Source organism: Phocoena sinus, chromosome 9, assembly GCF_008692025.1.
Source record: "Phocoena sinus isolate mPhoSin1 chromosome 9, mPhoSin1.pri, whole genome shotgun sequence".
NCBI lineage: Eukaryota > Metazoa > Chordata > Mammalia > Artiodactyla > Phocoenidae > Phocoena > Phocoena sinus.
The window spans coordinates 57850544-57863157 of NC_045771.1; the positions used below are offsets into that span (position 1 = coordinate 57850544).

General features: G+C 38.8%; 1 protein-coding gene across 2 annotated transcripts; it reads left to right on the forward strand.

Annotated features, from left to right (window-relative positions):
- The first annotated feature begins 4800 nt into the window (after positions 1-4800).
- On the forward strand, positions 4801-9722 carry GNG11 (G protein subunit gamma 11). Of its 2 annotated transcripts, XM_032644096.1 has the most exons (3): positions 4817-5320; positions 5509-5574; positions 9292-9722. In XM_032644096.1, exons 1-3 carry the CDS (start codon positions 5225-5227, stop codon positions 9415-9417), a joined length of 288 nt encoding a protein of 95 aa, XP_032499987.1. In that variant the 5' UTR covers positions 4817-5224; the 3' UTR covers positions 9418-9722. The 2 variants fall into 2 exon arrangements, with proteins under 2 accessions (XP_032499988.1, XP_032499987.1); XM_032644097.1 differs by lacking the exon at positions 5509-5574 and having other exon boundaries at positions 4801-5320.
- Positions 9723-12614: the final 2892 nt, after the last annotated feature.

The following is a 12614-nucleotide window of genomic DNA, read 5'->3' on the forward strand; positions in this document are numbered from 1 at the left end:
TGGCCAGAGTAAATGTTCAGCAAAGATCTATTGACACTTGTCCAACCCCTTCATCTTGGAGTGGAGAAAATCGAGGATCAGAGAAATGAATTGGCAAATTTCTCAGGGCCAGATTCTGGATCTCTGGATGAATCGCTAGCAACACACTCCAACACATATCAAACTGTTACTGAGTCTAAGCGCATACTGCTTGCCGCACGACAGGCCAATAATCAAGAGATGAGTTCTTCGGGAAACAACTCTATTCAGAAAGCAATAAACAACTCTATTCAGAAAGCCAGCAAACTAAAAAAGATGGTGGGCTTGTGTCCCAAAGAACCATCTTGCCTGAGTTAGAATTCTGGCTTCTTTTATACTAAAAGGGGAGGGAGTAAAGTCAAACCTTTCCTGGTTCCCATCAGCCTCTGGAGGGGATGTATTCATTTCTTCCTCCCTGCCATCGTTCACAGGTGGGCCTGGTCAGAATGTTTCCTGTGAGCTAAACAAAGGTATTTTAGCTAAATGCATATTACCTAGGAGGTCAGGGTTCCCAAATATGGGCCGTTATGTATAATTTAAGCTTATAGGCAATATCCCTTTAGTGATTAACTTGTAATAGAATACAAAAGATTCTTCCCTATTACAAAACATGCTTTGTGTATTAAGGGATTCCAAGATAAACTACAGGAGTCTCGTCTTTTTTCCTCAGGAGAAGCTTCTTTCCCCTGTGTAAAATTACAAAAACCCTCTCCACCCGTACCCCCAGCACTCCCTATCTCCCTTTCCCACTCTAATTATCCTCCATAATACCCACCACCTTCTAGCATCCTATATGTTTTATCTATTTGTTTGTTTAATTGTTGTCTGTCTCTAGGAGCTTTTTCCATGTGCCATTTAATGTTTATTAAGTGTTCAATATATCTTTTTTTTTCGGATTAAAAAAATATGAAGTCTTGGCTTTGGCATTTAGTAACATGTATAGTCCTAACAACATTTCTACCTTTCATCTAACAACTGGAAATAGATTTGGGAGCCAGAAGATGCTACATTAAAACCCTGACTCATCCACTTTATAGCTGAGACCTTCAGATAAGTAATTTCAACACTTGAACTTTGTAAAATGGATTAAGGTGGATCCTTATGTGACTATATAAAATCATTTAGATAGGAGATAAACATATAGAAAAAAAGTAATAAATGTCTTCTATTATAATAAAACCTTTAGACTTCCTGTAGTCAACAGACTTAACTATTAAATAATCCCTGACGTGCCACCTCATTTTCTCACCTGGATTTAGTCATACTGAGCTCTCCACCCGAAATGTCCCTCCACTCCATCTCATTTCAGCCTTTTGAAATCCTACCCTTCTTCTGAGGCTGACTAAAAACTATCTCAGTCTCTCATTTCATTCCCAGCGTATATCTCTTAAGTCATTTAACATTACTTTGCTTTCTCTTACTCTAATTTATATGGTTGTCTTAGTATCAATGCTATACTGTAAATTTCCCAAGTCAGAAACTGTTCATCTTTGAAACTGCCATATCAACTAATAAGTTGTCTCTACAATTTAATTAACTTAATAAGTGTTCAATTAAAAGCAGGCAAGGGAGGTATTTTTTATATTGGATAACTCAGAATTCTTATTGGCTTAACTAATGATTAAATCAACCATAAGGTAAAATTCCTGTTGCTTAAAAAATACAGATTGCCAGCAGAAATTTGAATAAGATAAAAATTATAGGAAAGATGGTCCAGGTAGAAGGTAATAAAATCAGAATGTCCCTCAGCCTACACAGCTACAACTGGCAGTCAGTGACTCTGGGTTTTTTTCAGAAGTTGTTATTCCAGGGCCACCAGTGTACATATAGGTGAGTTTAAACTTTAGCAAGAAAAAAAAAAAAAACGCTCACTGTTATTTTAATTTGGATTGATTTGATTTTAGCCCAATTTCAAAACAAGGCTAATTTCAGACTTCCTAAATTCTTAAAAGAATATATTGCCACAAGGAAGACAGTAAACTGAGTAATGAAAAAGACCAATTATATGCAGTAGAAATTAAACTCTTATATGGACAGAATTGGTAAATCATTTTGATACGATGAGTTGTAAGTAATTGTTAATGAAAATTGGAACATCAGACCTGGTCATCTTGTGATTTCCTATTATTTTTATCTGGAAACGGAATCTTATAATAAATTGAACCAATATCAAATGAACCGAGTGCATCAAATGTGGGTTAAATATTTCCCTTAAAGAAACAATCCTTTTCATGGCCTAAACAGTCACCATTTACTTTATAAATTTTAGAAGAGCAGAATTTGGGAGGTAACCTAGTTTTATTTATATTACAGAACAGAGGCAGAAGGGATCTATGTCTTGAAAAACTCACAAGATAAAATAAAACCAGAACCCTGCTTTTTTGAGCTCATGTTATATTAAATCAACTCCAATAAAATTAACCTCAACATTTGCTTATAGACTTTTCTTTACATGGATTTTTAACAGCATACTTAATACATTAGAAAAATAGTCAAAGAGCTTTCCCTTTCTTTACATGCCAAGGTAAATATGTCATAGTCTTTGCTCTTTTATACTTTAAAAGTGAAAATAACCACATGGTTAATTTTTTTTTTTAATTTAGTAGATTCTTTAAAACATTTGTCAAGAGACAGTGGGCTAATAAAGGTTCATTTCTGATTACATCTGTCATCTTCATTGCAGAATGGTTTCTACACATACTATTTTGTAAAGTAACTTCATTAGAGGTAATATGTACAATATAAGTAAAAAGTTAACACAATTGGATACAACTAATAATGGATTTTAACATTTGTTTATCCAAAATATTTTGCTGATGAAATATGTCTTCGAGAATACACGAGAAATTGCTTACCATGGTTGCCCCCAGGAGTTGAAGTAGTGCTTAGGAATAGGGAGCTACATACGCTTGTATTTTGTTTTTTTGTTTTTTAAAGAAAAAAGTACCCATCATTTTACCATTTAAAACCAAACAACAGCAAAATGTTTTTCAGTGCCATGTGATCATGAGATGTCAGCATTTTCCAACTCAGTTTAATCAATTTACTTAATATGATATTATTAGCATGTGAATTATTTGATAAGAATAAATTTTTAAAATTATACTAATATGTATTTCATTTCTAATTTAAGTCTCATAATACTGTGGAAGAAGTTAAAGAACCATTTAAAGAACCATTATGGATTTATAAATATCACTGCATGCAACTGGATGATTTCACAGGGAAGAAATTTCAAGGCCAAAATAACTCTCTTCTTATGATTTGGAACAGATGAACATTTATTTGCTTAACCAACTTATTTAATTTGGGTGCTGAACTTATTTAATTCAGGCTACATTAACTTACTTTCACTAACTTATTTAAGCTAGTTTTAACCAACCTTTTAAATTTAAGCAATGGGGAAATTAAAAAAAAAATATCAGTTCTGGATGTGAGCTTTTTGTCTTGGCTCACTGCTTGCTAACTGGGAAAACTCCTGCAGCTGATCCAAGTTTTTTGAGCCTGGGAGATCCTGGAATGTGTGGTATTTCAAATACAGAAAATGAAGCTCCTAAATATTTTTCTTTGTGAAAGTGATGTGTCAGATGTAGATACATAAATACAATTAGAAATGAAATTCACCTTAGCTAATTCACCCCTCCCCTACCCCATGACATATCTCACAAACTAGAAAACCAAAATTCGGGAAGAAATAAGTGACTTTTCTAGTGATGGCCAGTGGCAGAGCAGGGTCTGCAACCCATGAGTACTCATCAAGGGGCTCATTGTTCTTTTCATTCTAATATATTTATTGAGGATAAGTGGGTGGAGCCTGGTGAGGAATTATGAGCAAACAAAAACCTCTGCTTACAAAACAGGGAACGGCTATGGTGTCTAAGGCCGAATACCCTGAAATATTCAGTTCCTGCCTCTACTCAACTTGAATTTGACTCTATAGGCAGGAGGTAATCTCTGGGGAGAAAGGAATATGTATCTGACTGCTTGGGATACTTTATTTTTTCTTCCTACATGCTTTATTTTTCTTCTAGTCTTTTGAGCATCATTAACAACATTTTAGATAGTCAAAGGGAAACCTTGTATTGCATGCAAACGTTTGTCACATCAGACATTGTTCCTGGCTTCACAAAGTAGCAGCTAGATGCATGTTGCTTTCCAGAAAGTGGAGTAACCAATACTAAGCGAATCCACTGCAAACATACAGGAAGATGCTTGAGCCAGAAATTCAAAACCCTCGGTGTCAAGTGTCACCCAAACCTTGACAGATGGGGAATGGAGAAATACTTTCTGGTAAGAACTTCAAGATTTCTGCTTCTGTCTTTTCTAGGATCATCCGCTTATACTTCGAGCATTACAAAACATTCCCCTGAAGAAAGAATAAAACTCTGTTGTTGAGGATGACAATTTATTAATGTCAGAAAATGGCCGTGCGAGTTATAAACAATATTCACATCCCGATGCCTTTTTTATTCCAAAACTTGTTAATCCACTTCAGGCATTTAACAGACTGGGTGTGTGTACATCAACAGATGTGATGGGCGTTTCTGTGATTACAGCTCAGTTTCATTTTCCTCTTGGGCCTTTTCTTAAGCGTCCACATTTCCCACAGTAAACATGTATGTAGCTGGAGGAAAGTTACATGCTGTATATTTTTGAAACACTTGGAGAAGTGAAGGGCCGTTATTTCCTGCCGGCTAGTGTCCTCCTTTTCTTGCTTCACAAACAAAACCCGGATGTGACTTGGGGGTAAAAAAATGGAACAAAAAGTAAAACTTTTGTTGTTTCTCCAGGAAAGTGGGCTCGCTCAACTCCAACCCTTTGGCCCCAGCCCAGGCCGGTCTCCCGCGGGCGTGGCAGGGTCGGGAGCCGGGGCGGGCCCGGCCAGCATCCCCGCGGGAGACCGCACAGCGCAGCGCGCAGCCTCTCTGCGTCCCTGGGCCCCCTCGCAAACTCAACCCTCCCCGGGCTCCCGGGGGCAGGCCTCCTGGGGTTGTGGAGATCTGAGAAAAAGAGCAGGGGTTTTAAGATCCTGGGACGCTAGGCAGGGCTGGCGTGAGGGGAAGTCGTCGGGGCGCTGGGGGAGGCTGTCACCTCCTGCGCTGGTCGGGTGCGCAGGCAACGTAGTTAGTTCGGGACGCGCCCTGGTTTGCGGCACGTCCAGCCGCCCCACTTCCACAGCCGCCCCTGCGCCCAGTCTGGGGCGAAAATGCCGGCCCTTCACATCGAAGATTTGCCAGAAAAGGAAAAGCTGAAGATGGAAGTTGAGCAACTTCGCAAAGAAGTCAAGTTGCAGAGACAACAGGTAAGTTGGATGTCCCAGAATATTTCCTTCTCTGAAATGAACCAAAGTCAGCTTTTCCTAGTTTGTTGCAGTAAAACAGTTTTTGGCTCGGGGGCTGGGGGGTGGGGGTTGGGGTTATAACTATATTTCTAGTTATTATTTTATGATTTGGGTTTTTGTTTTTGGTTTTTTTTTCCTTTTTTCTGCAGCTTCTTTTGAAGAAGGGCTTTGGTGGTGCTTGGGAACTGCCAGCTGATGTGGGGAAATCACAGGAGGTAAAGGAGAGAGCAAGGATCTCATGAGTAATTTTAAAGCCAAACGTTTGAGAATGAGGGGAACAGACAAGAAATTCTGCCTGCTGTTAGTTGGTTTTAAAAACTACTCAAGCTGTAGGGAAAAGACAGATGGCTACTTAGTTCCTTGATCTTTTTCATAATGGGAAAGAACGGTATTTAAAGGGTTTTTAAAAAAATCACAATGTAAGTCTTGAATTACCTAGTTTTGAGTTTCTTCAGGGCTCTCTAGGAAGTGTGTGATGAACAGTCCACTGGGGCTTGGGAGCAAAACATTACAGTATCTGTCTTTATTTATTTATAAATCTCATCCCTTTATAATTTCCACTTTATGTTTTGTAAGTGTGTGCAATGAACTAATACCTATACAGTAGTATCTGTATTTATTTATGAACAAATAATTATACTGCATACAAAAGTTCTTTTTTGTGATCATGATTAGAAATTTTAGAGACCACTGAAGTGGATTACAAATTCTGTTAGAACATATGTCCCAGTGTTCAGAAGTCTCCACTGAAATTTGTTGGAGACTTTGTAATTTTTACTTTAAGTTTTTACTGGGAATACAGGCCTTCGTTTCTTCCCTTTTTCCTCAATCAGGCAACCTGTAGTCCAGGAATAGGTTTTTGGATAGATAATTTTTTAAGGGAAAAATAGTCCTTTCTCCCCAACAAGAAACATAGTCCCTTCTCCCCAGCAAGAAAAATTTAAACTGATTTTATTTCTCTATGGTCTAATACTAGAAAAAGGTAAGGAAAAAATGGAAAGGAAGTAGGTATGGTTAACACGTTCACTTACCTTCCTTCTCTAGTTATGGTAAATCTGTTCATAACAAGAGTCTTGTTACTCAGAAGGCACATTTTGAGTGATGTTTGGAATGTGCAGGCTTTTTTGTGTTTTACTCTTTACACATTTCTTTTCTCAAATTTAATCTGTAACTTCCAAATCCCTAGTCTTCCAGGATTTTGAAGTTCACAGTCCTTTTTGTACATGTTGAAAGTTTCTGTGGCTTATTAATACTGCTGTGTTTAAAGGAAAAACCAAAGTTACAGGACCCAGTGCATAGGATTGTTTCTTGAAACTTTAAGGGATCCATTCTGTGGATGGCAAAGCCCACAGTTTGGCACCTGTTGATCACTTAGATTTTTTTCACGCATTGAACCTCAGAGGTTACAAATTAAACAGAGTTGCATATATTGAAGTAAAGCATTGTCTGTGCCAAGTTGAAATATCTTAATATTTGGTATCACTATACAGAACTCATAGGGAAAAAAAGAGACAAGTGTCTTCCAGTTATCAAGCTTCAAATTAGAAATTGGGCAGGGGCCTGGATGCAGCTGACTGTGTGGAAGTTAAGGGTATCATTCATTAGCCTTTCCTCCCTGCCAGCTCCCTCCACTCCTTAGCACACACCCTGCTGGATTGGCTTTCCAGTTCCAGAAACCCCAAGTCTGTGCCAGAGGGAGAGAAAACTTCAGGGATAACCTTAGAGGGTAGAGGGAGAGGCATCTACGTCCTAATAAGATTCCAGCATTTTATTATGCACTTTGAATTATAGAGTCTCAGTGCTAGAAAAACATTATGGCTCTTAGAGATCATTCAACCCACTCACTTTTAAGGATTAAAAAACCTGAATCCTGAGGAGGCTAACCAGCCTTTTATTTAAGACTCCAGAGATAATGATAGAGCAGTTATTAAAACACTAAAACACATATCTTCTTGATGCCCAGTCCACTATTTTGTCAATAAATTGTTCACTTCTGAGCTGTGTACTCTGCTCAGGCCAAGGATACAAAATTCACAGGTTGAATTCTGGCTCTAACTAGTTGTTGTTCAAACATATCCTCTTGACTGTGGAAGGAAATGCATCAGAGAAGTCATTATTCACTTCTGGAGGTTACACATCTTTTTGGAAACCTAATGAAGAAGCCTCTCTAAGAACAGATACAATTTGGGGAAACATGAGTCTTATCCACAAATGTCTCTGTGGCCACAGAGCCCAGCTTATGGACACTTACATCATCACCTCTGAGAATTCACTTAAAATGCCTGCACAATGAATGTCAGCAATGATTGACAGCAAATGTTACCTGAGAGAATGGTACTTGTAAAGATTTGTAAAGATTTTATTTTGCCACATTTTAACTGTATCACCTAGGCCTCCACCCTGACGTGCCAAGAATCTTTGAGGTGTGGGAGTAAAACACTAAACTTTTTATTTTTAAAAAATTTTAATTGTGGTATAATAGACATGAAACATTATGTTAATTTTAGACATATAACATAGTGATTTGATATGTGTATATATTGCAAAATGATATATTTTTGGCTAGTTTAGAATCTCATCTTTTAATAATTTCTAGTTTATATTTTATGATTATACATGATGTATTAACATAGTAGTAACTGCACTTAGGTATAAGTAAATAATTATGTACATTTTGGGATACATATGCAAACATTTTTTAGTGATCAACATTAAAACAGTTTGAAGATTACTAATCTAGATTACAAAATCAATGGGAACATTTGCCTAGTTTTAAGAGGACTCCACTGGAATTTTCTGGAACTTCTCTAATTTTTACTTCAAATTTCTTACTACTAATGCAGGCCTTCATTAAGACAGTAATCCTTTTTTTTTTTTTCTTGTTTATTCCCCTCCCTTTTTTAAAAATCAGTCTTACAAAGTGTCTCTTTTGAATGGAGTTTCTGAAGAAACTATTCAATCCTTCCTCCATTCAGAAAAAGTTTAAACTACTTACATAAACACAAGCCTCAGTTAAGTCTACTAAGCCTCCGATAAGTCTTTTCTTATGATCAATTCTGAGCAGAAACATGGGGTGGGGATGGGGGTGACTTTTGGACAACATTAGCCTCTCCGGAGTCAGACTTTCTCCAATGCTTCTATCATTTTATGAAATTGCAGAACCTGGCACATACCCAGTAAGTGAGACTTTTTGTAGGTCACACCCCAAAACATTTGGGGAGTATCTACTATTGCATCTGTTCTTTAGCATGCAAAATTGAAAGTGGAGTACGTTTCAGTTCCTAAAATATGGTGGACACGTCATAATTGTATTTCAGCAGAGGAAGGAAATCATGAGGCATAGTGGATAGAAAATGCTGGTGGTAATTTTTTTTCTTTTAGCAGCTTTATTGGAGCATAATTGCTTTACAATGGTGTGTTAGTTGCTGCTGTATAACAAAGTGAATCATCTATACATATACATATATCCCCATATCTCCTTCCTCTTGTGTCTCCCTCCCACCTTCTCTATCCCACCTCTCTAGGTGGTCACAAAGCACCGAGCTGATCTCCCTGTGCTATGCGGCTGCTTCCCACTAGCTATCTACTTTACATTTGGTAGTGTACATATGTCCATGCCACTCTCTCACTTGGTCCCAGTTTACCCTTCCCCCTCCCCGTGTCCTCAAGTCCATTTGGAGGTAATTTTTTTAATACAGTGACTTTCAAACTTTTTTGACCCTGACCATAGTAAGAAATATATTTTACATAGACTATATCATTCATATATATTATATAGGCTCTGTGCTGTACTCTAATATTTTTATTCTATTCTGTTTCATTTAAAAACTTCTGGTTGTACCCAACTATATTAATTTCACTGAAGGGTGGTGACAAAGTTTGAACAATCCTGACCTGATTCATTCTTTCTTTCCTTTCTTTTTCTCCTTAAGGTGTCTAAATGTTCTGAAGAAATAAAGAACTATATTGAAGAACGTTCTGGAGAAGATCCTCTGGTGAAAGGAATTCCAGAAGACAAGAATCCCTTTAAAGAAAAAGGCAGCTGCATTATTTCATAAATAACTCTGGGGAGAAACTTCCTCCTCAGTGGAAGAAGTAGTTTGTTGTAGTTTTCTGAAATAAAACCGACGTGCCTTTTAAAGAAGGAACAACAAAATTTAAAGGAGACTTTCTTAAGTGCTCACAGAGATATGGTTTTGCCTGAAAGCTATGTGCTTCTCATCTTGCGCACTACACACCCCTTTTAAGAGGACAGAGAGTATCAAATGTACGATTATGGGAATAAGGACATCACTTGTGCATGACTCACCTCTTTCAGTATATTGCTTGATGCCTCAAATAAAGTTTTATCTCTGGAAAATGAGTGTGGGTGATTTAAGAAGTTGTTTTGGGGGATTTTTTTTGTTTGGTTGGTTTTTTTGCATTACCTTTTCTACTTCTCCCATAACCTTTTGGGTGTTTGGGACCTGTATCTAAAGATTAGGTGGTTTGATAAATCAGGTCTCAGATCCAGCTCTCTCTGCTTCAAATCTCAGGAGGTTTACAGCACTGAGTTCTGACTCCTGGAATGTTTTCATCTAACATTAACTATTAGGGAACTGAGTGAGCAGAGTTCCTAAAGTTGATGGAGTCAGATTATTTGAGTCAGGAACCAGGCCAAGCCACGTCTACACTAGCACTTCCCGGTTTATCGTCATACAGATTTTGTTCAGAGTGTTTCTAAGATAGTGGCCTGGAGAAAGGGAGTGGGCTGGGAATCAGGAGGACCCCCTGGGGGCCAGCACTGGTCTGTCCTTCCGCAGGGAGCTGCATCTCCAACGTGATTGCCAGGCCTTGGCATGGCGACCCTCCAGTTCTGTGGCATTGGGCACTGGCACAGATGCTTAGCTCTGCGCCTATGCCTACCAGCCTCTTCCAGCAGGCCCGGGCCAAGCTCGCCTCCTTTATTTCTCCAAAGGGACAAATTAACCTTTTGCCACTTTCTAAAATTAGCTTGCCTTATTTCTCATTGCTTCGTTGGAATTCTTCACGTATTCTGGCCACTCATCCTTTGCTGGTGAAAGGCGGTGTGAATACTTTCTGCCGATTCACAGCTTAACTTTTCACCATGGGATCCTAGCTACAGAAGTTTTAGCCTGAGGATGCAGCACGCCAAAGTATATGGCCCGGCCCCAAAGATATCTCAGAAAAGCTGTGGACCAAGATTGTAAGGGTTCTGCTGGGTATGTAGGTGTGGAATGTATGGTCAGGCCACTCAAAATGGCTGCTCCCTTGCTCTGTGTACATCCGCTGCCAGACCAGGGCCTGCTTCACCTACACCCTAAGCAGGGTACTGACTGACCTTCCTATGTCCTTGCCCCAGGCCCCAGCTGGTGATTGTTATCAGCAAAGGGGTTGTGAGGGGCGTGCCCCTCTACTGGTTTCCCTGGTAACTAATGAGCCGGCCTGACGTCAATTCCCCTATAACTGGTAACCTCTCCCAGCACACCCTCCACCGGCCCCTCCCCACACGCCCTTCCCCGGAGCGAAGATTCCTGCCATCGCGTCCTGCCTGCAGTCCGCAGTATCCGGTGAGGTGTCACTCCAGGACCTTGCTTCAGACATGTAAGCTCCCCCGTTCTTTAAACCATTGATGTCTCTGTTGCTGGAAAAAAACAAACAAAAAAACCAACAACAAAGTATATGGCCTGCTCAAGTCTTTCATGAAGGCACCGGCAGCACGACCTCAAAGAAAAGGACCTTTCTTCCTTTCTTTGAGCATTTTCCCCCTCTCCCTCTGTTTTTTTGGATGCAAATTGCGCCAGGTTAAAGTGAAAAGAAAGACAAGCAAAACCGTGACAGGTTAGCTCCAGCTGAAATGGGTTTAGTTACTAACTTGCCCTGCAATTTTCAGTGTGGCATGGAAGCCCAGGTTTCTCCTCAAGGAGGCCTTTTCTCCTGCTTATATGCATAGGTGTACCTTATTAAACCAGAGAGGTGCCAGTGACCTCTAGTAGCTTCCTAAAGTATGTCAGCATCCTGCTTCCGAAATTACCTTCCTTCCCCTCTCAGAGAAGGAACAAGATACCCCAGGCCTTTGAAAGAGCAGGTTATAGCAAACCAAGAGCTGGAACGATTTCCTTCAGTTTCCTGCGTTTTTTCCAAGTGTTGACGTCAATTGGGATTACTGGGAGCCCAGGGATAATTTTATCACAAAGCATGATCAACTCCACGGTAGAGTTTAAAAAAGTAAAGATATTTTTTCCAACAACCATAGAACAATTAGTATTGGGGATGTATTGCTATTATTAGTTATTTAACATTTAAGGTGGCATGGGATTAGTACCTTGGTGCTTGAAAAGTTTTACTTTAATGAGCTGTTTCATTTTTTTCAAGTCATAAGGTTTTCTTCTGTTGTATAGGGAAGCAAACATCTGGTATTCTGGTTATTGGGAAGGTAGGTCAAATCATTTGTTTCCTTCAGGGAGGGCCAAGTCAGCACCTGTATCCCCTAACTTCTTGAGAGTTGTGGCTTACAAGGCTGATCCTGAATTTCTGTGAGTCACATTCACCTATTCAGTCATGTATGCCTCCAAGTCCTAGCGTTTGCTTTTCATGTACTTTCAACCGTATGACAAATTAGTCAGCCCACTTCAGTTTTTTCCTTAATAAATATCCAATCTCACAGATGTTTCTACTAAATCTAATTATGTTTTTTTCTCACTGTTTCATCATAGTAAATCAGCAAACCTGTAGAATTGTAATAAAATCCTCTTGATTTTAGAGTGTTCAGCTGCTAAAAATGTATTAGCTTACATTAGGAAGAAAATGAAAAAATATGGTAACTGTGTATTTGGATATATTGTAAAAGTAACCTTCAGTAAGTGGGAATTTGTTAAGTAGAATTTAAATCATGGGTTTAATTTCTTCCCACATATCTAGTTCTGTAATCATTCAGTATCTGATTAAAGAGTTACTGTGCTTTGTGCTTTGAGACTTAGATTCTATGAACTCATATTAGCAAAATTGGTTTTTCTATTTCTAGGCAGAATTAACAGTATGAAGCTTGCCCATACTTGGTATTTCAAGACAATTTATTTTGTATATTGGTTGCAAACTGGTATCTCATTATTGTCTAAATTTGCACTTCCTTGATTTCCTGTGATTTTTGCAGTCAGATTTTCATGTACCCGTTGACCATCTTCACCTATTTCACTCTCTCAACACCCCACCTCTAGCAACCACCAGTTTCCTGTATAAATGAGTTTGCTTTTCT